Source organism: Mobula birostris, chromosome 5 (genome assembly GCF_030028105.1).
Source record: "Mobula birostris isolate sMobBir1 chromosome 5, sMobBir1.hap1, whole genome shotgun sequence".
In the NCBI taxonomy this organism is placed as follows: Eukaryota; Metazoa; Chordata; class Chondrichthyes; order Myliobatiformes; family Myliobatidae; genus Mobula; species Mobula birostris.
The window spans coordinates 179,162,698-179,190,432 of NC_092374.1; the positions used below are offsets into that span (position 1 = coordinate 179,162,698).

General features: G+C 43.5%; 1 protein-coding gene across 1 annotated transcript in view; it reads right to left on the bottom strand.

The window, feature by feature from the left end:
• Positions 1–10,935: 10,935 nt before the first annotated feature.
• Positions 10,936–27,735, bottom strand: part of LOC140198079 (uncharacterized) — a 31,341-nt gene continuing 14,541 nt past the window's right edge. Inside the window, exons 2-3 of the mRNA XM_072258955.1 lie at positions 26,290–26,417; positions 10,936–20,488 (exon numbers count right to left, since the gene is read on the bottom strand). Coding sequence (XP_072115056.1) covers positions 16,704–20,488; positions 26,290–26,380 — 3,876 coding nt within the window. The 5' untranslated portion in view covers positions 26,381–26,417 and the 3' untranslated portion in view covers positions 10,936–16,703. The remainder of the gene's footprint in view (positions 20,489–26,289; positions 26,418–27,735) is intronic.

Sequence of the window (27,735 nt, forward strand, 5' to 3'; positions counted from 1 at the left end):
ACCTCTGCTGCTGTCTGGAGTTTGCATGCTCTCCCTGTCAGTTTGTGAGTTTCCTCATGGTACTCCAGATACTTCTCACATCCTATTGGTGGTATAAGTGGCTGCCGTTAATTGCAGTGTGAAGGGGAGGGGCAGCATAGGAAGGGTAGTCACAGGGAACGTAGGAGGAAGCATTGGTATCAATGTACGATTGATATAAATGGGTAGTTCATGGTCAGCACAGACTTGGTGGTCTGAAGGTTCAGTTGCCATGCTGTATCTCTCTATGACTCTGTAAAGAGGTGAGTAAACATAAGAATCCAAGATATAAGAGTTGGGGTATACGTCCCCGCCCTCCCATTCTGGTAGGGTAGGTGGTTTGCATCATGCTAGTGCAGACCCAATTCCCGCTGCTGTCTGTAAGGGGTTTGCATGTTCTCCCTGTGACCACATGGGTTTCCTCCAAGTACTCTGGTTTCCTCCTACATTCCAAAGATGTACGTGTTATTAGTTTAGTTAGTCACATGGTGTAATTGGGTGGTGAGAGCTCGTTAGACCAGAAGGGCCTGTTACTGTGCTATATCTCTAAATTAAAATTAGAATATATCCTCGTGACAGAAAACAGTAATACTGAACATCTTCTTAGATACGATAGAGTTTTATCCTCATTGTTATCTTATCACAGTGAGGAAGCAAGTTCTCTAGGGTCCACCCATTTTAATTCCATTTCCCATTCCCATTCTGCTAGATCTATCCATGGCCTCCTCCACTGTTGTGATGAGGCCACACTTAGATTGGAGGAACAATAACTTATATCCCGTCTGGGCAGCCTCCGGCCTGATGCCATGAATATTGATTTCCAGAACTTCCGGTAATTCTACCCCGCAGCCTGCTTCACCATTTACCATCCCCCTTTTCCCTCTTTCATCTTATCTCCTTGCCCACCCATCATCTCCCCCCGGTGTTCCTCCTCCCTTTTCTTTCTTCCATGGCGTTCTGTCTCTTTCACCAATCAACTTCTTAGCTCTTCACTTCATCCGTCGCCCTCCAGGTTTCACCTATCACTTGTGTTTCTCTCTCCCCTTCCCCACCTTTGAAATATACTCCTCTTCATTTTTTCCGCAGGATTCTTAGCAGTGTGGAACAACAGAGGAATCTTGGGGTCCAAGTACATAGATAACTCAAAATTGGTGCATAAGCTGATGGGTAGTTATGGAGGCGTATGGTCAGAAAAATTGATTTTAAGAGCTTCAAGGTAATATTAACTTAGAGTATTGTCTTCAGATTTGGTTCCCCTCATTATATGAAGGCTGTGGATGATTTATAGAGAGCAAAGGAGATATATCATAATTCAGTCTGGTTTATAGAACATGCCTTTTGTGAGAAAGTTGATCAAGCTAGGATTTCTAAAGAAACGAGATGAGAGGTAATATCATTGACCTGTACAGGGCAAGGAGAGGCATAGACAGAGTAGACAGCTAGTGCTTTCATGCCAGTACAGCGTTCTTTCCTTAATTCTAAAGTCACCCAATCCCCATAATATTCTTGTGAATTTCACTGCAGACTTTCCAGCTTAATGACACACTTCCTGACCATAACTGCACAGATAGTCCAATACGGTCTCACCAATGCCTTGTGCAATTTACACTGGCCAAAGGGACATGTTGGCCGTGATGGTAAAGGGGTGATGGTGAGATATGGGCAGGCCTAAGCCAGTAGTATTGGGTGGATGATGAGTTGGGAGTGAGTACTTAAGTTATGAACATAGATACAGGCAGTGCAAATGCTAGACAATATTGTTGTGGGTTGACGAGCAGAAGAATCAACAAGACATCTGGAGCAGATGACATCCTTGCTAAAGTTCTCAAATTCCAATGTTGTGGATAGTGTGGAGGGCTGTCAGAGGTTACAGTGGGACATTGATAGGATGCAAAACTGGGCTGAAAAATAGCAGATGGAGTTCAACACAGGTAAGTGTGAGGTGGTTCATTTTGGTAGGTCAAATAGGATGGTAGAATATAGTATTATTGATAAGATTCTTGGCTGTGTGGAGGAGCAGAGGGATCTTGGGTTCCGAGTTGGTGCCTTCATCAATCGTCGGATTGCGTTTAGGAGCCGAGAGGTAATGTTGCAGCTATGTAGGACCCTGGTCATACCCCATTTGGAGTACTGTGCTCAGTTCTAGTCTACAGGAAGGATGTGGAAACCATAGAAAGGGTGCAGAGGAGATTTACAAGGATGCTACCTGGTTTGAAGGGCATGCTTTATGTGAATAGGTTGAGTGAACTAGGCTTTTTCTCCTTGGAGTGTCGGAGGATGAGAGGTGACCTGATAGAGGTGTATAAGATAATGAGAGGCATTGATAGTCAGAGGCTTTTTCCCCATGGCTGAAATGGCTAACACTAGAGGGCACATTTTAAGGTGCTTGGAAGAAGGTAGAGGAGATATCAGGGGTGATTTTTTTTTATGCAGAGAGTGGTGAGAGCGTGAATGGGCTGCTGGCAACAGAGGCGGAGGTGGATACGATAGGGTCGTTTAAGAAACTTCTGTATAGGTACAAGGAGCTTAGAAAAATAGAGGACTATGGGTAACGCTCAGTAAATTCTAAGGTAAGGACATGTTCAGCACAGCATTGTGGGTTGAAGGGCTTGTATTGTGCTGTAGGCTTTCTATGTTCTATGTTCTATCTACTAAATCAGGGTAAGGAGATAAACTGGAGAACTCCGAGAGGTAAAAGCCAAAATCATTTTCAAGAAAAGGAGACAAGTCTAACTGTAGCAAGCACGAGGAGGCTCGGGGATTTTATTGTAATAGGCCCTCTTCCTCCCCAACACGAGTCTAAAGAACTGCCCCTGAATCACAGAGCAGAATCGATCTACACAAAAGCTTGATGGAGAGAATCACAGTCAACTCGAACAGAAATGTCGGAGCTCCAGTCCTTTGGCGTGGCCTTTATTGATCTTACTCATCAAATCAAAAGGATGGTGTTTCTTAAGTTCAACCCCTGTGAAAATTTGCCTGTCATATTGGATTCATGATAGTCGGTAAAAGCGATCTTAACTTAGTGGTTGATGAGCGCACCAATCTTAGCAGCAACAATGATCTCAACTAAATGATCAACAGCTGGCTTTCAGAACATGAGTTATCAAGAAAGGGTCCAAAGTTGCTTCACTAATCTCCAACTTTCTCTGTGCACGATGCTTTCCTGTGGGTAGGAAGTAATCTGTAGAATGAATGGAAAACTTCTCAAAGTACTTTGTACATTCCCTCAGCTTCCGTCCCAACGTCAGTAGATAAATCTAACTTATTGTCATGGTCCGGTCCGTGAAGTCCGTATTCCGGTTCACGGTCCGGTCCATCGACCCTTGCTCCAGGTTTTCCTATCTACCCTGTTTCTGTTCTTGCTGAGCTCTAATTGAGGCAGCTGATGCTCGTTGGGGCTGGCTGCATAAATACCTTCAGAGACCAGGGCGGGGCTGCTGGATTGTTTTCGTCCTTACTCCTTGTATCCCTTCCTCTGCCTTCTGTTTCCTCCCTGAAGCCCTGCCTTGTCTTGCTGGTAACTCGCGCCTCACCCGAAGTTCTCGTCTCGCCTTGCATTGCCTGAAGCCTTGCCTTGTCATGCTGGTAACTCTGGCCTCATTTTGCCTGCAGTCTTGTCCTGGAGCCACGCTGTACCTAGCTCTCTTCCTGTCCCTTGCCTCCACCCAGGTAAGCCAGGCTGTCTTGCCTTTACCTGCGGTTGGCTCTGTCCCTTCCTGTCCCTTGCCTCCGTCGGGTAAGACAGGCCGTCTCGCTGTTATCTGTGGTTGGTTCTGTCCCTTCTTGTCCCATGCCTCCGTCAGGTGGTGATCCGCGCCCTGCCCAGGTGATCCACGCCCTGCCCAGGTGAACCGCGCCCTGTCCCCGAGGAGCCTGCCTAGCCTCAAGCCTGAAGACTCCAGCCTCCTGCCTAGCCTCAAGCCTGAAGACTCTAGCCTCCTGCCTAGCCTGAAGACTGCAGCCTCCTGCCTAGCCTCAAGCCTGAAGACTGCAACCTCCTGCCTAGCCTCAAGCCTGAAGACTGCAGCCTCCTGCCTAGCCTCAAGCCTGAAGACTGCAGCCTCCTGCCTAGCCTCAAGCCTGAAGACTCCAGCCTCCTGCCTAGCCTCAAGCCTGAAGACTGCAGCCTCCTGCCTAGCCTCAAGCCTGAAGACTCCAGCCTCCTGCAAAGCCTCGCCTCAAGTCTCTAGCCTACTGTCAAGCCTCACCTCAAGTCTCTAGCCTCAATCCTGAAGACTGCTGCCTCCTGCCTAGCCTCAAGCCTGAAGGCTGCAGCCTCCTGCCTAGCTTCAAGCCTGAAGACTGCAGCCTCCTGCCTAGCCTCAAGCCTGAAGACTGCAGCCTCCTGCCTCCTGCCAAGCCTCGCCTCAAGTCTCCAGCCTCCTGCCAAGCCTCTTGTCCAGTCTCTGGCTCGTCCAAGCCCAGGCTCCTAACTCTCTTGTCCAGTCCTGTTCCGGGTTCCCGGTTTCCTGTCCATGTCGTTGCCATCGCACTCTATCCTAGTCCTGTCCCTAGAACTTCAGAGTCTGTGTCTTGCACTTGAGTCCATTCCCAGACAGCCCGCCTTATGACAACCGTACTACATCACTCAAGGGAAATGTGCAAGTAATCTATGAAACTAAAGAAATTACGTGGCATAAAAGAAAAGCATAGAAGGCCAGCAGTGAGATGATGACACAGGAGAAGATAATAGAGAAGCTTCAACAGGAGTGTGTTGGGATTCAGAATGCAGTGTAGGAGTTGTTGTACAATTGTCTGACAGCATTTGAAGACTTGAAGAAGAAGCTCAGAGACCAAATCCACCCCAGTCTACATTGAACTTCTGATTCAGTCTGGGAAAGGTGAAAGGAAACCTGGGTATGTGGAGTGAATTCAGCTAATGACAAAGGCCAAGGAAAAGTCAGAGCTACTGGAAAGGTTAGCCAAGAATGAGACTCAGTTATCAGAGGATATGAAATGAAACTCAGTGGCAGGAAAGAAAGATGTTCCAGTGCAGAAAGGAGGGGGGAGAAAGAGGAGAGCCATAGCGACAGGGGACTCGATAGTTAGAGGTGCAGATAGGAGGTTCTGTGATCATGACAGAGAATCCAGGATGGTTTGTTGCCTCCCGGGTGCCAGGGTCAAGGATGTCTCTGATCGATTGCATGACATTCTGAAGTGGGAGGGTGATCAGCCAGATGTCGTGGTGCACATCAGTACCAATGACATAGCAAGGAAGAGTGAGGAGGTCCTGGAGATTGAGTATAGAGAGCTTGGTAGGAAGTTGAAAAGCAGGACCTCGAGGGTGGTAATCTCGGGATTGCTACCTGTACTACATGCCAGTGAGGGTAGGAATAGGATGCTCTGGAGGATGAACAAGTGGCTGAGGAACTGGTGTAGGGAGCAGGGTTTCAGATTTCAGGATCATTGGGACCTCTTCTGGGGCAGGTGGGACCTGTACAAGAGAGACGGGTTACACTTGAACTACAGGGGGACCAATATCCTTTCTGAGAGGTTTGTTAATGCTATTGGGGGGGCTTTAAACTAGATTTGCAGGGGGATGGGAACCAGAGTGCCAGAGCTGACAGTGTGGCTGGGGTGAAAATAAATGATGTTAAAAGTTCAAGCAAATCCGCTAATAGAAAGGTTGTGAGTGTTGGTAAAAATTTTCTGAGGTGTATATATTTCAATGCTAGGAGTATTGCGGGGAAGGCAGATGAGTTGAGGGCGTGGATTGACACGTGGAATTATGACGTTGTAGCAATTAGTGAAACTTGGCTACAGGAGGGGCAGGACTGGCAGCTTAATTTTCCAGGGTTCCGATGTTTCAGTTGTGATCGAGGCAGAGGAATGAAAGGTGGGGGAGTGGCATTGCTTGTTAGGGAAAATATTACAGCAGTGCTCAGGCGGGACAGATTAGACGGCTTGTCTACTGAATCTTTGTGGGTGGAGCTGAGAAACAGGAAAGGTATGGCCACATTAGTGGGATTGTATTACAGACCACCCAATAGTCAGAGAATTGGAAGAGCAAATCTGCAGAGAGATAGCAGGCAACTGCAGGAAACATAAAGTTGTGGTGGTAGGGGATTTTAATTTTCTGTATATTGATTGGGTCTCCCATACTGTTAGGAGTCTAGATGGTTTAGAGTTTGTAAAATGTGTTCAGGAAAGTTTTCTATATCAATATATAGAGGGACCAACTAGAGGGGATGCAATATTGTATCTCCTGTTAGGAAATGAGTTAGGACAAGTGACGGAAGTCTGTGTAGGGGAGCACTTTTGTTCCAGTGATCATAACACCACTAGTTTCAACTTGATCATGGACAAGGGTAGATCTGGTCCTAGGGTTGAGGTTCTTAACTGGAATACGGCCAAATTTGAAGAAATGAGAAAGGATCTAAAAAGCGTGGATTGGGACAGGGTGTTCTCTGGCAAGGATGTGATTGGTAGCTGGAAAGCCTTCAAAGGAGAAATTTTGAGAGTGCAGAATTTGTATGTTCCTGTCAGGATTAAAGGCAAAGTGAATAGGAATAAGGAACCTTGGTTCTCAAGGGATATTGCAACTCTGATAAAGAAGAAGAGGGAGTTGTATGACATGTATAGGAAGCAGGGAGTAAATAAGGTGCTTGAGGAGTATAAGAAGTGCAAGAAGATACTTAAGAAAGCAATCAGGAGGGCTAAAAGAGGACATGAGCTTGCCTTGGCAGTCAAAGTAAAGGATAATCCAAAGAGCTTTTACAGGTATATTAAGAGCAAAAGGATTGTAAGGGATAAAATTGGTCCTCTTGAAGATCAGAGTTGTCGGCTATGTGCGGAACCAAAGGAAATGGGGGAGATCTTAAATAGGTTTTTTGCGTGTGTATTTACTAAGGAAACTGGCATGAAGTCTATGGAATTAAGGGAAACAAGTAGTGAGATCATGGAAACTGTACAGATCGAAAAGGAGGAGGTCCTTGCTGTCTTGAGGAAAATTAAAGTGGATAAATCCCCGGGACCTGACAGGGTGTTCCCTCGGACCTTGAAGGAGACTAGTGTTGAAATTGCAGGGGCCCTGGCTGAAATATTTAAAATGTCGCTGTCTACAGGTGAGGTGCCGGAGGATTGGAAAGTGGCTCATGTTGTTCCGTTGTTTAAAAAAGGATCGAAAAGTAATTTGGGAAATTATAGGCCAGTAAGTTTAACATCAGTAGTAGGTAAGTTATTGGAGGGAGTACTAAGAGACAGAATGTACAAGCATTTGGATAGACAGGGACTTATTAGGGAGAGTCAACATGGCTTTGTGCGTGGTAGGTCATGTTTGACCAATCTATTGGAGTTTTTGAGGAGGTTACCAGGAATGTGGATGAAGGGAAGGCAGTGGATATTGTCTACATGGACTTCAGTAAGGCCTTTGACAAGGTCCCACATGGGAGGATAGTTAGGAAAATTCAGTCGCTAGGTATACATGGAGAGGTGGTAAATTGGATTAGACATTGGCTCAATGGAAGAAGCTAAAGAGTGGTAATAGAGAATTGCTTCTCCAAGTGTAGGCCTGTGACTAGTGGTGTGTCACAGGGATCAGTGCTGGGTCCATTGTTATTTGTCATCTATATAAATGATCTGGATGATAATGTGGTAAATTGGATCAGCAAATTTGCTGATGATACAAAGATTGGAGGTGTAGTAGACAGTGAGGAAGGTTTTCAGAGCCTGCAGAGGGACTTGGACCAGCTGGAAAAATGGGCTGAAAAATGGCAGATGGAGTTTGATACAGACAAGTGTGAGGTATTGGACGTTGGAAGGACAAACCAACGTAGAACATACAGGGTAAATGGTAAGGTACTGAGGAGTGCAGTGGAACAGAGGGATCTGGGAATACAGATACAAAATTCCCTAAAAGTGGCGTCACAGGTAGATAGGGTCGTAAAGAGAGCTTTTGGTACATTGGCCTTTATTAATCAAAGTATTGAGTATAAGAGCTGGAATGTTATGACGAGGTTGTATAAGGCATTGGTGAGGCCGAATCTGGAGTATTGTGTTCAGTTTTGGTCACCAAATTACAGGAAGGATATAAATAAGGTTGAAAGAGTGCAGAGAAGGTTTACAAGGATGTTGCCGGGACTTGAGAAACTCAGTTACAGAGAAAGGTTGAATAGGTTAGGACTTTATTCCCTGGAGCGTAGAAGAATGAGGGGAGATTTGATAGAGGTATATAAAGTTATGATGGGCATAGACAGAGTGAATGCAAGCAGGCTTTTCCCACTGAGGCAAGGGGAGAAAAAAACCAGAGGACATGGGTTAAAGGTGAGGGGGGGGAAAGTTTAAAGGGAACATTAGGCGGGGCTTCTTCACACAGAGACTGGTGGGAGTATGGAATGAGCTGCCAGGCGAGGTGGTAAATGCGGGTTCTTTTTTAACATTTAAGAATAAATTGGACAGATACATGGATGGGAGGTGTATGGAGGGATATGGTCCGTGTGCAGGTCAGTGAGACTAGGCAGAAAATGGTTCGGCACAGCCAAGGAGGGCCAAAAGGCCTGTTTGGTGCTGTAGTTTCTATGGTTCTATGGTTCTATGCTTCTATCATCAAAAATAAATGTACTAAATTTTCTAATTGAGTGTCTGTCGATAAATAACTGCCAAACTTTTCAGCTGTTCCCAATATGTGGGGTGGCGGCAGTAGGCGATGTTTCACCCAGCAAGTGAGCAAATTGCTGATTCTACTTCACTGCCATTGCTCTCCTCTATCAGTCCACAGTGGTGAGAGAGAAACAGTTAACATTTCAGATCAGTGACGTTTATTGGAACCTTCAGAGGCACTTGTATGGAACGTCTCAACACTGGAGCAACTGTAACACAGATGGCGATTAAAATGAACAGTCTGGACCTAAGACGTCAACTATTTCTCTCACTACAGATGCTGCATGACCTGAGCAGTGCTCCCAGCAACTCCCATATTTAGATTAGTTCCCCAATCACTCAGCTACACCGTGAGGGTCACCTCAATGCCTATAACTGTGCTGCTGTGACACCTGCCCTACCTGCAGATCCTGCCTATTGCAATTGAGGGAATAGTTTGCCTTGAGGGGCTTGCTCCCCCACCCCCCAATGTAGATCGCAGCTCGGACTCTGCAGTTGCCCTCAAAACCTTACACACGAAGTCCTTCAGGGTAGGAGGAAAGCTACTCTTTATCACATATAATCAGCCAGCAAAGAAACAGGCTCTTCTCTACGCTTGTTCTAGTCATCCAGTACTTTCTCTGTTGATCTCAGTCCGTAACATTCAGCCTGAAGCCTTTTCTACCTTGCCCTTTCAATATTTGAAGTTCTCATCTAAAGTGTAAGATTCTCAGCCTGCAGCGCTCCCTCAGGCAGTGCGTTCCAAATTCCAACCACCCTCCATGTTGAAAGGTTCTTCCTCAGATCCTTAGGTGGTGTGGCCTTGTCAAAGACAATAAATATCACATCAATTCATTTGTTGCTGCTTCAAAACAGTCCAACTGAATCTCCTCTCAATAGCTCTTTGAAAATCTGAGATGAATTACTGACTTTGCAAACGAAAATGAAACCTGTCCGTCACTACTTGCCCCCAGAGTTTCCCTACTACTGATATTAGACTGGAATCCTTCCACTTATCTATTTGTGTCATCCTTCTTGAACCAAGCTATCAGATTTGCTGTCCTTCTGTCTCCTGCCAATCTTCTTCCCTCTTAACCAACCCTCAAGATCTTTTGACATCCAAATTCCCTTGGATTTGCTGTCCTTACTTCTCACCTTTCTGGGAAAACATTTTCCCTGGACTCAAGATATTTGCAGTTTTACAGGATTGCATCATGTCAGATTTTAGACTCTGCAATCTTGATGATCTGCAGTGACAGAAGCTCAATAATCTCAGTATCTGTCTCTGTGGTAGTTGCTTCCACAGAGAAAATAAAAGAAACAGGGTAAATACCTCTGAACAACCAGCCTTAATGAAAAGGATGATCAGGAGATACAAAATCACACTGAACAGTGCACTCAGTTCTAATAATTTCCAGCAGAAGCAGAGAGTGGTGAAGTAGGTATGTAATGACAATGCTGATTTGGTCTAAAGAAGGGTAAAGTGATTCTGTTTCACAGGGAATGAGGAATGACAGCATAAATTATATTTGTTATTGTTAACAGGAAATGAGGGGGCAGGTAACAGCCATGACAGCTCATATACAAGCTACTAAACATCCAGAAGAGCTGAGCGTGTGTCAACAGGAAACAGCAGCTTGGCCCAGTACACATTTGTGGTAAAGGAGAATTTCACACTGAAATCTGCAAGCGCTTGGATGTCGAGATGGAGGAAGCCTCCAGACAGTGCCTGGGTATTGTGAAGAAAAGTCTTCACCGCAATCAGTCAGCACTGAGCACTGTTCAAACAGGCATTGATGCAGAGACCAGCACTGGCTGTGTCCTGAGCATTGATCTCAGGGTGGTCCAGTGTTCAGCAATGGGGGTTGGGGTGGAAAAGCAGGAAAGGTTTGCTATGTTGAAATCAGAAGAAGTTGCATTAAAAATTAAAAGGGTGACACAGCTGGTCACAGCTACTTCTGGTCTTCAGGGCTGACTTACGACATCACAGCTCAGCAGGTCAGTGATTGGTGAGTGTTTTGTCAATGTTTCTGCTCATTGGAGAATAGTTTTAAGGTGGAGTGAATGTTGGGTGAGGAGTGTACCAGGCTGAAAGTGTTATTTCCCAGAATCTGATCTCGTTCATTACATAGAATAGGCATGTCCAAGCAGACGGTATGTGGTCCAGGCAACATGATGCAACTGCTGGAGACTGGGCCACATCATGGATGAGATGGTGTTTGGAGAATGTGTTTCAGGAGACAGACACATCCCTCTGATTCTCTTCCTCAAATGTGTTTTTCTTTAACAAACTTTCCGCATAATAAAAGGCTATTTACTAGAATAAACTGTTCAATGCATTTTTATTCTTTACATGCATAGTCAATACTTTCCATACTGTTGAATCTCATACTTTGACATCAGTGACTCTGCTGCCATTCATGTAGTATTCTGAGGTGATATACTTTTGTCAAAAGAAATTAAGGAGCTTCCTCCCCTAACTCAGCCCCTCCCTCTCCAGTAGAAAAACCCTATGTTGTTGCGCTTCCTCACTGGGTAAGGATCTTCCCTTGTGAGCTGGAGGGAAACATGGTAATGGAAAGGAATGATCCAGTTGTTGTGGTCCAAGTGGGCACTATTCCCACTGACAGGCCGTGGTAAAGTCGGCTGAGGGAATATGAACAATCTGAGGTACAATTTAAAAGAAAAAAAAAATCAGTGATAATTAAGGCAAAACCACACAAACTGCTGGCGAATCTCAGCAGGGGAGGCAGCATCTATGGAGAAGAGTAATCAGTTAAATTTTTCAGGCCGAGACCCTCCATCAGGACTGGAAGGAAAGTGGATAAGTCAGAATAAGAATTCCCCTTCTCCATTGCTGTAACCATCCTCCCCTCCCCACTCCTGCCAGACTCTGGATTTCTCCCGCTCTCTCTGCCGGGCCCTATACCAGACTGTGAGCTGTCATTGCTGGAACTTGTGATGATTGTCCTTATGTTCCATTACACTGACATAAATTTATGTTATTGTTCTTTGTATTCTTACTGAACTAAATCTCTTTGTGCTTCTTTGAATCAAACCATCATTGATCTTTTATGCCTATTTTACAAAGCTGTGTTTCTTCCAGAGATTGTGATAAATGTTTGCAGTTTTCACAGCAGTATTGTGTTCAGTTTTCATCACTTTCATTTATGTTATTAATTCAGAGAAATAACCGCATTATATCTTTTCTCTGAGTAGAAGCAAGAACCACAGAGACTGGTACTGATGTTAGTAAACATTGTATTACCTGATTGTGGGCACGTGGCTAAGTGGTTAAGGCATTGGACTAGAAACCTGAAGGTCGTGAGTTCAAGTCCCAGCCGAGGCAACATGCGTTGCGTCCTTGAGCAAGGCACTTAATCACACATTGCTCTGCGACGACACTGGTGCCAAACTGTATGAGTCCTAATGCCCTTCCCTTGGACAACATTGGTGTCATGGAGAGGGGAGACTTGCAGCATGGGCAACTGCCTGTCTTCCATACAACCTTGCCCAGGCCTGCGCCCTGGAGAGTGAAGACTTTCCAAGCACAGAACCATGGTCTCGCACGGCTAACGGACGCCTTTATTACCTAATTGAACAACTACAAGCTAAAGTTCACACTGCAGGGGAAAATTTCACCTTGTTCCAGAAGGGATATGGAAGTAGTTGTTGGACATTTTCATCATATTTCCTACTTTTCCATGGCTTCACTTCCTCTCCCCAACTCTCCGATGTGTGCCACTCTCCCACATTTCCCACTACTTCCTACCTGTTGCTCCTCTTCCCCTCCACACCCCAGCTCTTGCATTCTCTGTCCCCACTGTTCCTCTTCTTCCCTCCCTGTTTCATCACATTCTCTTTCTCACCTTACCTGTTACACTGCTCTCCGCTCCTTCTCCCTCACCTCATCACCATTCCCAATCCCATTTGGACACACTCACCTCGTTCTGCATACCCTGATCAGTATTTGGCAGGTGTGTTCATTTTCCTTGAATTTCAGTCTCTGGTGACCCAACATATTTCTCCTGGAACAAGATGCTCTCTTCCCAGCAAATAGGTCTGAGCTTGCACAGAGAGTCCATTAATCAATTTTATGTTCCTGAGAGTCACTAACTGAGAGGACTTGTCCTGGATCCATCATATAGATATAATTACAAAGAAAGCACGACAGTGCCTCAACTTCCTTAGAAGGCTGCAGAGATTCAGCATGACATCAGAAACCTTGGCAAACTTCAAGAGATGTGTATTGGAAGTGTGTTGACTGGCTGCATTACAGCCTGGTATGGGAATGCTAACACCTTTGAACAGAAAATCCTACAAAAGGTAATGGATTCGGCCCAGTTCTTAATGGGTAAAACTCTCCGAACCATCGAGCACATCTACATGAAATGCTGTTGTAGGAAAGCAGCATCTATCATGTTTTCCTGTTATTCCATGCTCTTGTTATTTATTGCTATTTTATTTATAGTTGCATTTCAACAGTTTGTTTTCTTCTGTGCTCTTGCTCTTTCTTTGATTCTGTTTATAGTTACTATTCTATAGATTTGCTGAGTATGCCTGCAGGAAAAAACAATCTCAGGGTTTTTTTTTATGGACGTACTCCAATAATAAACTTTACTTTGAACAGATGGTATAGAGGAGAACATGAAAATGAAATAGAAAGAAAAGCTAATGGACAATCTGAAAGCATTTAAGGAGCATAGTAAGGGTAACCGGGAAACAAGTCGATTCCATTGGGAACAACCTCTTCATGGAGCAGGTTATCATTGAAAAAGGCATATTTGGTATCATCTTAGTTTCACCTCCAGGAACTAAGATGTATCCCAGTCTGTTATGTGGGGTATGTGAGCGATTGCTCTGGGGCAGAAACTTTTTTTATTAACCTATCCACAAGTGAACAGGAAGGTGGCCAAAGAGCAGTTAATGTGATAGTTGTATTGCAGAATGGTAGCACTGATAAACCAGGGAAGTACAAGTATGTGAGGTTGTGCAGAAACAAAATCTGAATGACATGAATCATACATGTTTGCTCAGTTGGTGATTACTCATACATTATCAAAAAAGTATTGTTGAGAAAAGATGCTTCACCTATTGGAAACCATAGAAAAACTACAGCACAGAAACAGGCCTTTTGGTCCTTCTTGGTGGTGCCAAACAATTTTCTGCCTCGTCCCACTGACTTGCACACGGACCATATCCCTCCATACACCTCCCATCCATGCATCTGTCCAATTTATTCTTAAATGTGAAAAAAGAACCCGCATTTACCACCTCATCTGGCACCTCAAACCACACTCCCACCGCTCTCTGTGTGAAGAAGCCCGCCACCCCCCCCAAAGGTCCCTTTAAACTTTCCCCCTTCACCCTTAACCCATGTCTTCTGGTTTTTTTCTCCCCTTGCCTCAGTGGAAAAAGCCTGCTTGCATTCACTCTATTTATACCCATCATAATTTTATATACCTCTATCAAATCTCCCCTCATTCTTCTATGCTCCAGAGAATAAAGTCCTAACCTATTCAACCTTTCTCTGTAACTGAGTTTCTCAAGTCCTGGCAACATCCTTGTAAACCTTCTCTGCACACTTTCAAACTTATTAATATCCTTCCTGTAATTTGGTGACCAAAACTGAACACAATACTCCAGATTCAGCCTCACCAATGCCTTATGCAACATCATCATAACATTCCAGCTCTTATACTCAATACTTTGATTAATAAAGGCCATTGTACCAAAAGCTCTCTTTATGACCCTATCTACCTGTGACGTCATTTTAGGGAATTTTGTATCTGTATTCCCAGATCCCTCTGTTCTACTGCACTCCTCAGTGCCTTACCATTTACCCTGTATGTTCTACTTTGGTTTGTCCTTCCAAAGTGCAATATCTCACACTTGTCTGTATCAAACTCCATCTGCCATTTATCAGCCCATTTTTCCAGCTGGTCCAAATCCCTCTGCAAGCTTTGAAAACATTCCTCACTGTCCACTACACCTCCAATCTTTGTATCATCAGCAAATTTGCTGATCCAATTTACCACATTATCATCCAGATCATTTATATAGATGACAAATAACAATGGACCCAGCACTGATCCCTGTGGCACACCACTAGTCACAGGCCTCCACTTTGAGAAGCAATCCCCTACTACCACTCTTTGGCTTTTCCATTGTGCCAATGTCTAATCCAATTTACCACCTCTCCATGTATACCTAGCGACCAAATTTTCCTAACTAACCTCCCATGCAGGACCTTTTCAATGGCCTTACTGAAGTCCATGTAGACATCATCCACTGCCTTCCCTTCATCCACTTTCCTGGTAACCGCCTCGAAAAACTCCAATAGAAATAGTCGAACATGACCTACCACGCACAAAACCATGTTGACTTTCCCTAATAAGTCCCTGTCTATCTAAATGCTTGTAGATTCTATCTCTTAGTACTCCCTCCGATAACTTACCCACTACCGACGTCAAACTTACCCACCTATAATTTCCCAGATTACTTTTCGATCCTTTTTTAAACAGCGGAACAACATGAGCCATTCTCCAATCCTCTGGCACTTCACTCGTAGACCCCGACATTTTAAATATATCTGTCAGGGCCCCTGCAATTTCAACACTAGTCTCCTTCAAGGTCCGAGGGAATACCCTGTCAGGTCCTGGGGATTTATCCACTTAAATTTGCCTCAAGATAGCAAGTACCTCCACCTTTTCAATCTGTACAGTTTCCGTGATCTCACTACTTGTTTCCCTTAATTCCATAGACTTCATGCCAGTTTCCTTAGTAAATACAGATGCAAAAAACCCATTTAAGATCTCCCCCATTTCTTTTCGTTCTGCACATTGCCGACCACTCTGATCTTCAAGAGGACCAATTTTATCCCTTACAATCATATTACTCTTAATATACCTGTAAAAGCTCTTTGGATTATCCTTCACTTTGACTGCCAAGGCAACCTCATGTCTTCTTTTAGCCCTCCTAATTTCCTTCTTAAGTATTTTCTTGCACTTTTTATACGCCTCAAGCCCCTTATTTACTCCCTGCTTCCTATACTTTTCATACAACTCCCTCTCCTTCTTTATCAGAGTTGCAATATCCCTTGAGAACCAAGGTTCTTTATTCCTATTCACTTTGCCTTTAATCCTGACAGGAACATACAAGCTCTGCACTCTCAAAATTTCTCCTTTGAAGGCTTCCCACTTACCAATCACATCCTTGCCAGGGAACAACCTGTCCCAATCCACGCTTTTTAGATCCTTTCTCATTTCTTCAAATTTGGCCTTCTTCCAGTTCAGAACCTCAACCCTAGGACCAGATCTATCTTTATCCATGATCAAGCTGAAACTAACGGTGTTATGATCACTGGAACCAAAGTGTTCCCCTACACACACTTCCATCACTTGTCCCAACCTGTTTCCTAATAGGAGATCTAATATTGCATCCTCTCTAGTTGGTACCTCTATATATTGATTTAGAAAACTTTCCTGAACACACTTTACAAACTCTAACCCATCTAGATCCTTAACAGTATGGGAGTCCCAATCAATATGCGGAAAATTAAAATCCCCTATCACCACAACTTTTGAAGAGGTAACAAAATGTATTGAAGAGGACAGTCTGGCTGTTGTTTTCCCATGTCTGATATTGTCATAGACAACGAGTCTAAAGTGGTAGAGCTCAGTGATTCAAGACCAATTTGTATGGACGCAAACACGAGGAATTCTGCAGATGCTGGAAATTCAAGCAACGCACATCAAAGTTGCTGGTGAACGCAGCAGACCAGGCAGCATCTCTAGGAAGAGGTAGAGTCGATGTTTCAGGCCGAGACCCTTTGTCAGGACCGATGTATGTCTCACTTCGGCTGCAAAGGAATATCAAGGGAGGGTGAAATGCCAGAGGTCGAGGTGCACAGTGGAACCAATGACAGGTAGAAAGGGGGGAAGAGATCCTGCACTGTGAGTACAGGGAGTCAAGGAAACAGCTGAAGAACAGGACTTACATCATATCTGAGGGAGGGCAGCGCTGAGGAAAGAAGATGTGGTCTTAAACTCTCTGGGCAGATGGTGGAGAAGATAGAGGGTGAATTGGAATCAGCTGGTTGTTTATCAGCTGGGTGAAACATCTACGTCCCATTTTGGACATGGTTGTATATGGTTAGATAACCAACAAAGAATGAGAGCCATGCCTGTTCTAACCCAGTTTCCAGTGCTTTTTTTTGACTCTGTTGGATTTTGCTTCTGTTCCTCTGATGACATATTCACATTGGCAACTTTCTCTATTAACTCTGCCCGTTCCTTGACCTCCCTCAGTGCCTGAATACTGTCCAGGAACCCAGGCTTGGCCTCTTCTTTCTCAGACTGAATCAGGAGCTCAATATAAGCTGGGGTGGATAACGGATTTGGTCTCAGAGCTATCTCTTCAAGTCTCCTAATGCTCATGGATAATCGTTCAATAAGCTCTAGCACTGCATTCTGAACCACATCAAGCTCTTGCTCAAGACTCTCCATGATATTCTGCTGAATCACCTTTTCAACACAGGCCACCTCATAATTTTTTTCCAGCTCATCATATGTTCTCCTCCCCTTTTGCGTTACATAGTCAAACCTGTATTTCTGGTTGAAGTGAACACTCCAGACACATTTTTTGGGACAGACAGTGCAGTTCCCATTGCTGTCCATTGCAGCACACCCAGATTTTCCATCATCATTTGGAATCTCACAGGGATAGTGACAGGTGGTTATGTAATTGCCAGTCCCACTGATAGCTTCCTCTACTGGAAATGTAATTTCAATCTCATAGTGAAGGTTTTTATTTGCATCCAGCTCGATCTGGTGTTGGTTCAGAACTTGTCGTGTTTTTCGGAGTTCCTCCAGTTTGGTCAGGCCAACTTGGATCTGAACCTGCAACCCTTCCACTGCAGTCACCAGCTGCTCACGTTCCCTCAAAACCTCTCTGGTCAAACATAAACTTCTTGTTTCAACTTTGTTGAGAGCCTGAAAGAATTTCTTCATACTGTTCTCTCCCATCTTCCAGAACATTGCATCAAAATTATCATCATCATCTTCCCCGCTGTCATCAGAAGTACCCTTATCAGCAGAATTTCCCGATGCCGGACGCTGGGCAAATATGACAGAATTGTTGAACTTGAAGTGAACTGGCATACCATTTTTATCTTTGGGACTTGGTACTGCAGCTAATTTCAAAGCCTCCAGAACAGGGGGACGCCGTCCATCTGCAAATGTCACCAGTATCAGAACATTCTCTTCAATATCTTTGCCAAAAACAGACAGAATTGAATCAAAGTTATATTTGTGTGTGTGAGTCAGGTGAGCCAAAGAGGCTTGAACAACAAAACACACAGCATGAATTTGATCAACACCCTGTGGGGAGGTGAAAAACTCTTGGATGTGCTCAATGATCAATTGATCTTGGCTTATTCCCCTGGTGTCTCCAAATCCTGGTGTATCGATGATAGTCAGAGAGTAATCAATTTTAAATCCTACCTGATGATGGAGTTCATAGGCAGTGATGGAGGATGTCTGACTTTCAGCCTGGGATTTTCCTGTCTCTTTGTCTATTAACTTGTATCTGAAGTCGTCTTTCCATTTCACACCCAAGATGTAGTTGATCATCCCATTGATGAGGGTCGTCTTTCCTGACCCTGTTGCTCCCAGAACCATAATTGTCTTCATTCTGTGTTTTGTATTGGGTTTTCCAAAGGAGCATTTCACAAGGTGTTTCATACCATGAAATATCTCCTCTTTTAGGTTTACTTTATAAATGGAGGGGTCTCCTATGGATATCAATGGAGATTCTCTCCAAAGTTTCTGGGCTATTCTGTTTGGTGCATTTACTGTTTCTAATAAAAGCTCATCACTTGCTGCACTGCAACCTGCTTCCCCACAGTCAGCAGACACTCGGACTCTGTATTTTTTCTTTGGTTTCAATCCCTTTAGCTCACAGTGACATTGTGTTTCATTTGTCCTCACTTTCTCCCATAATCCACACTCCATTTGGGACCCAACTCTTGTCTCTTCTTTATATTCAATTTTGTACTGAACGATTTTAACACCATCTCCAATCTGTTTTGGAATGTCCCAAGTCAGAGTGGCAATTGGTGAACGATATTGGAAGGCCAGATGACCAGGTGAACTTGTAGGACAAGTGATGTACCGAGAGCTGTCACTGGCCTTGCTGACACCTGCCTTAGACACAGCTCTGTATTGGAAATGATACTTCTTGTATGGCTGCAACCCAGATATTTTGAAGGACTGGGATTTATCAGGTGTAACCACAGATGTCCATCCCTCCTGCTGGGGGCCTTGGTACTCTACTCTGTAACCCACAATCTCACTGGCACCATATCTGGGTGGATGTAACTGCAGTGTCACACTGTCATGTGTTGTTTGACGAACTATTGGTCTCCTTGGCTGTGATGGGGGTTCAAAGCATGGGTTCTCCAGAAACCCTACCTGATACAGGTAAATAGCTGCTCCTGTTTGACTGTCATCCTTCACAGATGCAACAAGAAATTTTATTTTTCCATCTGCTTTGTTGGCTGTGGCAAAGTCCAGGAATAATTGAGAATTTTCTTCCATTTTCCGAGAAACAGACTGATGGAAAAACCACTGCTTGCTGTGTCGTGTCGCAGAGGCTCCAGTAGCAGGAGTTGGTGACTGCATTTTCTGAGCTGTGAGAGATTGGAGGTAGTTCTTTGCCTCTGACAGATAGAGATCATCCTGATGCAGTGATGTAAATGTGAAGCAGACTACATAGTCTATTGCTAGATCCATCAGCTCATCATCCAACTCTCTCTTTGATTTCACCAAAGGTATATCTTCAAATATCCTGAGGTAATGTCCCACTGCCTTCATCTCCTGTTCCTTATTATCCAACCATGTGACCAGTGACTGCTGACTGAATGGTGACAGTTCCCTGTTCTTCAGTATATCCACCAGTAAACCTTTCTTCTCTTTACCTCTCCGGATAGATGGCACAACTCTTGCTAGAGTCCCCTGGAACATCAGTTTGTATTCCAAGCACATCTCTCGGCATTGTTTTGTCCCATCTCCAATCTCGGGAAAATGAATGGAGACTCTGTCTTTCAGCATATCATTGCATCTCATCACTGCCTCACTGAGCTGTTCCAGGACACGCTGGCAGTGACTGATCAAACCCACATTTATCTCCCTCACCACCTGAGCGGCTCTTGAGTTTAGTTTATTGAGAGGATAAAGTGTGACTCTCACAGGCACTGAATTCTCCCCAGCTGATCCCAGTAAGCTTGGGAGGGTTGCATAGGTACTGATGGCATCTTGGAATGTGGTGGGATTGTTCTTCAGTGAGAAATCACCATAAAAGGTGCAGCTAAATTTCTCAGAATTAGACTTCTGTTCTTCCGTCATTTTCAGTGAGTCTTCCCCATGAACTGCAAACTCAGGGAGATGTGTAATCATTGCTTCCATATCACGCTGGACGTCCTGCAGTTTCTCTGCTGGGGAGACCATTTGATCAAACACAAAGAAAGCCTGGGCCCCATACAGCACTGCTGTAACGACATGGGTTGCCAACCCCTCGTCAAACACACTCGGGTCACTGATGTTCAGCTTCCTCAAGTGGCTCATTGTCAGTTTTTCAAAGCTGGTCGTTGTTTTGTACTGTAGGGTAACTCGTGCCTGTCGTTTTGATCCCTTTGTGTCAGTGAGATAGTTTGCTGATCCTTTCACCTCCACTGCACCACTCAGCAGACTTGCTTTCAGTGATTCCGACACATTGAGTGCGGCAGCTTTCTTCTCCATGGAGTCCAATGTGATGATGTGAAACTCAGTGCTGGGCTGATCCCGATGACTGAGGTTGTTTTTGAGTGTCTGTGAATCCCACAAGGTGATGTCTATGGAATAAAACAACAGGAAACAGTCAAATTAAGTTCAATTGTGTAAATAATGATTATACTGTGGAATGATTCCTTATGGCCAGAAGACATAGGAGAAGAATTAGGCCATTCATCAACTCTGCTCCTCCATTTGACCATGGCTGATTCATTATCCATACCAACCCCATGCATTCTTTCCATAGTCTTTCACACCCTTACTAATCAAGATTCTCTCATTCTCTGCTTCAAATATACCCAGCATGGCTTCCACAGCTATCTGTGGCAATGAATTCCACAGAATCACCAAACTCTGGCTTAAAAAAATCCTCCTCATCATTGTTCAAAAGGAACATTCTTGTATTCTGAGACCTGGCCTCTGGTCCCTGTCTCTTCCACTATAGGAAATATCCTCACCACATTCATTGTATCTCAGCATTAAGTACTTGACATGTTGCTGTGAGATCATCCATCGTCCATGTAACCCCCAGCAAATACAGGCACATAGCCATCAAATACTCCCCATACATTAACCCTTTTATTCAGAATCATTCTTGATAACCTTTTCTGGACCTTTTCCAGCACCAGTACATCCTTTCTTAGATAACGGGCCAAAACTGCTCACAATACTCCACGACGGTATTTGACTAATGCCTTCTAAAGCCTCAGTATTACATCCTTGCTTTTATATTCTCGTTCTCTCGAAATGAATGTTTACTTTGCATTTGCCTTCCTTACTACAGACTTAACCTGAAAGTTAACCTTTCAGGAATCCTGCACTAAGATTCCCGAGTCCCTTTACACCTCTGATTTCTGAATTTGGTCCACGTTTAGAAACCAGTCTATGCCTTTATTCCTTCCAGCCAAATGCATGAACATACGCTTCCTTGCTCTGTATTCCGTTTGCCTCTTCTTTGTTCATTTTCTTCATCTCTCCATGTCCTCCTGCTTTCTGAACTCCACCAATCTGCAAACGTGGCCACAAAATAATCAATTCTACCATCCAGATCATTGACATACAGAATAACAAGAAAAGACTGGCCCCTCAGAGTGCCACTAGTCACTGGAAACCCTTTTATTCCCACTCTTTTCCTCTTCCTCTTCCATTAAGAAAACCATGCTGTCTTTGACCATTTTATCATGTGCCTTCAAGTACCTTGAAACTTCATCCTTATTGATGGACTCCAACATCATGCCAACCACAGTAGTCGGTACTCAATCTACTGGCCAATAATTTTCTTTTGCTTCCCTCCCTTCTTAAAGAGTGCAGATGTATTTGCAATTTTTCAGACCTCCCAATGCATTCCAGAATCTAGTGAATCCAGTTGACTTATCTACCTTCAGACCTTTCACCTTCCCAAGCACCTATTCCTTACAGTAGTGACTACAGTCACTTCTGCCAAACTTCTGGCAGACTGCTGGTGTCTTCCACAATGAAGAACTGACCAAAATACTCATTGAGGTTGTCCACCATTAGTTTGTTCCCGATTACTACCTCATCAGCATTGTTTTCCAGTGGTGCCATACCTACTCTTGCCTCTATTTTCTGTTGATATAACTGTAAAAACAAACACCTGGTATCCTCTTTTGTACTATCGACTAGCTTACCTTCATATTTTATCTTCTCTCCTTATTGCTTTTTTTTGTGACTTCTATTGGATTTTTTAAAAGCTTCCCACTATATATTATATTGTTTCTTCGGTTCTGCTTGGACTTTCCTTCTGTTTTTGAGATGAGGCGATCCTGAGCCTTCCAAATTACTTCTGGCAGCTCCTGACATTGCTGCTCTGGTGTCTTTCTTGCTCATGTCCCCTTCCAATCAACTTTGACTAGTTCCTCACCTATACCTCTCTAGTTCCCTTTACTCCACTTCAATATTGATATTTTTGATATTAGCTTCTCCCTCTCAAACTGATAGTGTATTCTGTCGTATTAAGATAACCTCCTCCAAAGTATTCCTTTACATTAAGTTCCCTAATCATATCTGTTTCATTGCACTGCATCTAAAACAGAATTACTTTTTCCATTGTGAGATTGGAAGTTGTCTCATATGCATTCTAAATGTTCTTTCGCTTTGTCCAGCACCGACCTGATTTTCCCAATCTCTCTGCATATGGAAAATCACATTGCCATCATAATGCCTTTTTACATCTCTTTTCCTATTCCCATCATCATTTGTACCCCACAACCTGACGACAGTTCAGAGGCCAGTATATAACACCCATCAGCGTCTTTTTATGCTCACAGTTTCTTTTCTCTCCTCGCCAGGGTTTCTACATCTTCTGATCTTACATCACTTCTTTCTCAGGATTTAATTTGATTATTTGACAAAGACACCACCACTTCTACCCACTTACAGTGCCATTAAAAAGTATTCACAACCCCCGCCCGTCCCCTAGAAGTTTTCATGTTTTATTGTTTTACAACATTGAATCAGAGGGGACTTAAGTTTGCTTTTTTGAAACTGATCAACAGAAAGAGACTCTTTGATGTCAAAGTCAAAATGGATTTCTACAAAGTGATTTAAATTAATTACAGATATAAAACACAAAATAATTGTTTGCACAAATATTCACTCCCTTCAAGTCAGTATTTAGTAGATGCACCTCACCTTTGAAGCAATTGCAACCTTGAGTCTGTGTGGCTGGGTCTCCATCAGCTTTGCACATCTGGACACTGCAATTTTTCCCCATTCTTCTTTATAAAACTGCTCAAGCTCTGTTCAATTGCATGGGGACTGTGAGTGAACAGCCCTTTTCATGTCCAGCCACAAATCCTCAATTGAATTGAGGTCTGGACTCTGACTTGGCCACTCCAGGACATTAACTTTGTTGGTTTGAAGCCATTCCTGTGTAGATTTGCTTTATACCTGGGGTCATTGTCTTGCTAGAAAACAAATCTTCTCCCAAGTTGCAGTTCTCTTGGAGACTGCATCAGGTTCTCTTCCAGATTTTCCTGTATTTTGCTGAATTCATTTCACCCTCTGCCTTCTCAAGCCTTCCAGTGCCTGCTGCAATGAAGCATCCCCACAGCATGATGCAGCCACCATCATGCTTCCTGGTAGGGATGGTGTATTTTTGACGATGTGTGGTGTTTGTCTTATGCCAAACATAGCTTTCAGTCTGATGGCCAAAAAGCCCAACTTTGGTTTCATCAGACCATAGAATCTTCTTCCAGGTGACTGGAAGATTCTCCCACATGCCTTCTTCCAAACTCTAGCCAAGATTTCATGTGAGTTCTTTTTCAGCAGTGGCTTTCTCTCTGCCAATCTTCCATAAAGCTGCAACTGGTGAAGCACTCGGGCAACAGTTGTTGAATGCACATTCTCTCCCATCTCAGCCACTGAAGCTTGTAGCTCCTCCAGAGTTGTCATAGGTCACTTAGTGGCCTCCCTCTCTCAACCCCTTCTTTTATAGTTACTCAGTTGTTCAGGATGGCCTGCTGCGGGCAGATTTTTTTTACAGCTGTGCAATTTTCTTTCTATTTTTTGATGATTGATTTACCTATACTCCAAGGGATATTCAGTGACTTAGAAATTTTCTTGAAACTATCTGCTGACTTGTGCTTTTCAATGACCTTTTTGCACAGTTGCTTGGAGTGTTCAATTGTCTTCATGGTGCAGTTTTTGCCAGGATACTGACTCACCAGCAGTTGGACCTTCCAGATACAGGTATATTTCTACTACAATCATTTGAAACACCTTGAATGCATGCAGGTTTATATATAGCGAGGACTCCTTAACTGGATATGTGACTTCTAAAACCAATTGGCTGCACCAATGATGACTTAGTGTGTCATGTTAAAGGCAGTGAATACTTATGCAATGAATTATTATCTGCTTTATATTCATAATTAATTTAGATCACTTTGCAGAACTCCATTTTCACTTTGACATGAAAGAGTCTTTTTCTGTTGACCAGTGTCAAAAAAAGCCAAATTAAATCTATTGTGATTCAATGTTGTAAAACAATAAAACATGAAAACTTCCAAGGTGGGTGAATACTTTTCATAGACACTATCCCTGTCCTTTCAATTTGATATGTATTCTCGGATGTTAAATTCCCAGCTATGATCTCCTTCCAGCCTCGAATCAGTGATGTCCAGAACATAATAACTCCACTACAAGATCATCCACATTATTACATATTATGAGCTGGGTACATTCAAATATAAAACGTATAGTCCTGTATTCATCACCCTGTTCAATCCTTTCAATGATAATTTCTCATTCCTTAATAAAATGTTGTCTTTATTTTTAATTCTGGAGACTTCTGTAACATATTTAGTTTATACGCCTTTCCGTTTCCCCAGTTATGTGACTTGCTAGGACCCGCCATAATTTATGTGGAGCCCAGCCAGTCAGAACACCTTCCTGTTTCCCCAATATAGGGACTATGTTCCATGAATTCAAACCCATTTCTCCCTCATCAATCTTTGAGCTATGCATTAGTTCTCTGATCTATTTACCCTGTATCAAATTGCATGTGGCTCAGGAAACAATCTGGAGATCATTATCTTTTTGGTTTTGCCTTTTAATTTAGTCACTAGCTGCTTAAATTCCCTCAAGAGAATGTCTCCCCTTGTTCTCACAAAAACAACAACAACTGGACCTTTCCTCTTCCACTTCAAATTCCTCTGCAGGTCAGTTGACATGTCCTAAAACAGGGCACCAGGCAGACAACACATCCTTTGAGACTGGCAATAATTTTTTGACAGTGAATTGTGTCTATTTAGAATGAATGTATAACATTCTGGACCAACAGAACCAATTAATTTACTGGTTTAGAACAGTCACTTTACCTGCCAGAACATTCCTAATTGCCCCTCAGCCGACTGAGACCACAACTGCTCACCAGCCTGATCCAAACAAGATCCTTGTTACAAACCTCTGTGGTGTGAATGTCACTTATCACCTTGTTGCAAATAGAATCGAAATTGTGAAAATATTGGTGAACATTCGCACTTATGACCTCAGATGAAAAGAAGGTCATTGAAGGTCATGGGAATCTGACCTGGAGGTTGTATCAGTGTTCGAGCCTGAACTGAATGGAGCACAGGAGACAGACCCTTCCAGTATCATAAGCATCTAGCAGTCACATTTGTTCATTATTTCTCACCCCATTGGAAATCTTCCCCTTCTGCATTCCATCTTTTCCCCACCTTCTCTGCTACGGAATTATTGTCTCCCTTTAATTTCTAACAAATGATCTCTGGTCACACATTCCCTGTTTCAAATTCCCCAGGTGTTCCCTGGCCTGTCTGGACTAACACCTCGCCTGTGGCCAGCAAATAGTTAACAATCTCTGTCTGGATCCCAGCAATCTCCTCCCCGCCTGCCTATGGGATACCTGACCGGACTCTGGGCATACTAATAAAAAGAATGCAATTTCACCATCACAAAATCTAATATATTAGAAATGTGTGCTACTCCTCGGTGAATTCAGATCATGAATAAATTTAAGACCATGTGCTCTGGCTGCATGGACAGGACAGACCCTACCATCCAAGTTTCCTTGGACTTATCTTTCCACCTTTGGGAACACATTCACCCTGAATTCTGATATTTCCATTTGGAATGACTCCCACATGTCTGAGGGAGACTTTGCTGCAGGTAGCTGCTCCCAATTGACTTTGCCAGGTGTTACCCTATGACACTGAAATGGGCCTTATCACATTTCAGGAATGTTATTCCCAGAGCATCCATATTCATTTGCATAACTACTTTGAAACTTGCAGAGTTCTTATCACCACCTTGTGGTTTGTAAACTGAATCTATCGCATTGTATTGACCATGACTGTTTCGTATGATGATCTTCCAATACCTGGGATCAGAGTGTCTGACCGGCAATCGTACAGCATTCCTAGCTGGAAAGGACGGCCCAGAGTAGCCATTTTCATGACTTCGCACATCATTTCACTGAGAGCTGGAAACTCAGTAATCACCAGTGACCTGAAATGGTAGATGTAACAAAATATAAAAAGCTGAATTCACTTGACACACATAAGGCAATGTATTGAATACGCTCCTGTTCAGAGATGAAAAATGAGGTCAGTCTCAGAACCTCATACACTAAAACTCTGATAATCCCGTGTTCAAAATACCAGTCCGGTAACATCTAACTCGCTCATTACTTTACCAATCTTTGCCATCTGCAAGGTGTCTAATTGTGAGGCTGTCCTAATTTTCCTGTGGCTGCACACAGGGTATGTGGGCAGAGGACAGGTCTGGAGTGTGGAGCAATAACGAGGACAGAGTGTGCATTAGGAGCCCAGCTCCAGGGTGTGGACTGGTGGTCCTGTGAGTGGACGGAGCTGGGATCTGGAGCTGGAGCCAGGATGCTGAATGTGGGCTGTGAGTGTGTACAGAGTCAGGGTCTGGAGAGTGGGCCTGAAACATACCGGCTGAAACTCACCAGGTTCTGCTTCCCAAGTTCCCTGAAACTCATTGAGTTTAAATACGTTTATTTCCATAATACATGAACTCACTGAGCTTAAAGCATTGATGGGCTTCATATTCTATGTAAAACAGTGAATTTGAAGTGATGAGATATAAATCCAATGGTCGGCAAAATCAGTTGTCCTGGAACCCCCAGCATGCTTGTTCTAGATTATCAGTTCTACAAGTGTGTTAGTTGCTGAAAATTGGGAGTAAAATGCTGATTTATTTCATCATAAATTTAGGGAAATTGTGGCTGACAATTCCTGAGAACCACTGTTATTCAGATCAGTTTGATTCAGGGGCTTTCAGACAATAGGGTCCCTGCATTGGACAGTGTTATACATATTTATGCACATTCAACATGGAAAGTGTCTTGAAGACTTGGAAACTAGGAACCGTAAAGTGGATGTCTTGTGGACAGTGACATTACAGTACAGGAAGTGCTGAAAAACTTACAAGGTACAAATTTCGAAATACAGAGCCTTGAAAAAGTATTCAGCCCCCACAAATATTTTCACATTTTACTGTTTTGTTTACTGAAATTAAAATATGTTGAAGTAGGATATTTGAGTTAATCTACAAAACATTGTGCATCATGTCCAGGAATGAAAGAGTTACCGTATGATGAACGCCTGGCAACTCTTGGGCTGTATTCCCTGGAGTTCAGGAGAATGAGGGGTATCTCATAGAAACACTCTGAATGTTAAAATGCCTCAACAGATTAGATATAGCAAAGTTATTTCCCTTAGTAGTAGAGTCTGGGACAAGAGGGCATGACTTCAAGATTGAAGGATGTCCATTTAGAACAGAGATGCAGAGAAATTACGTT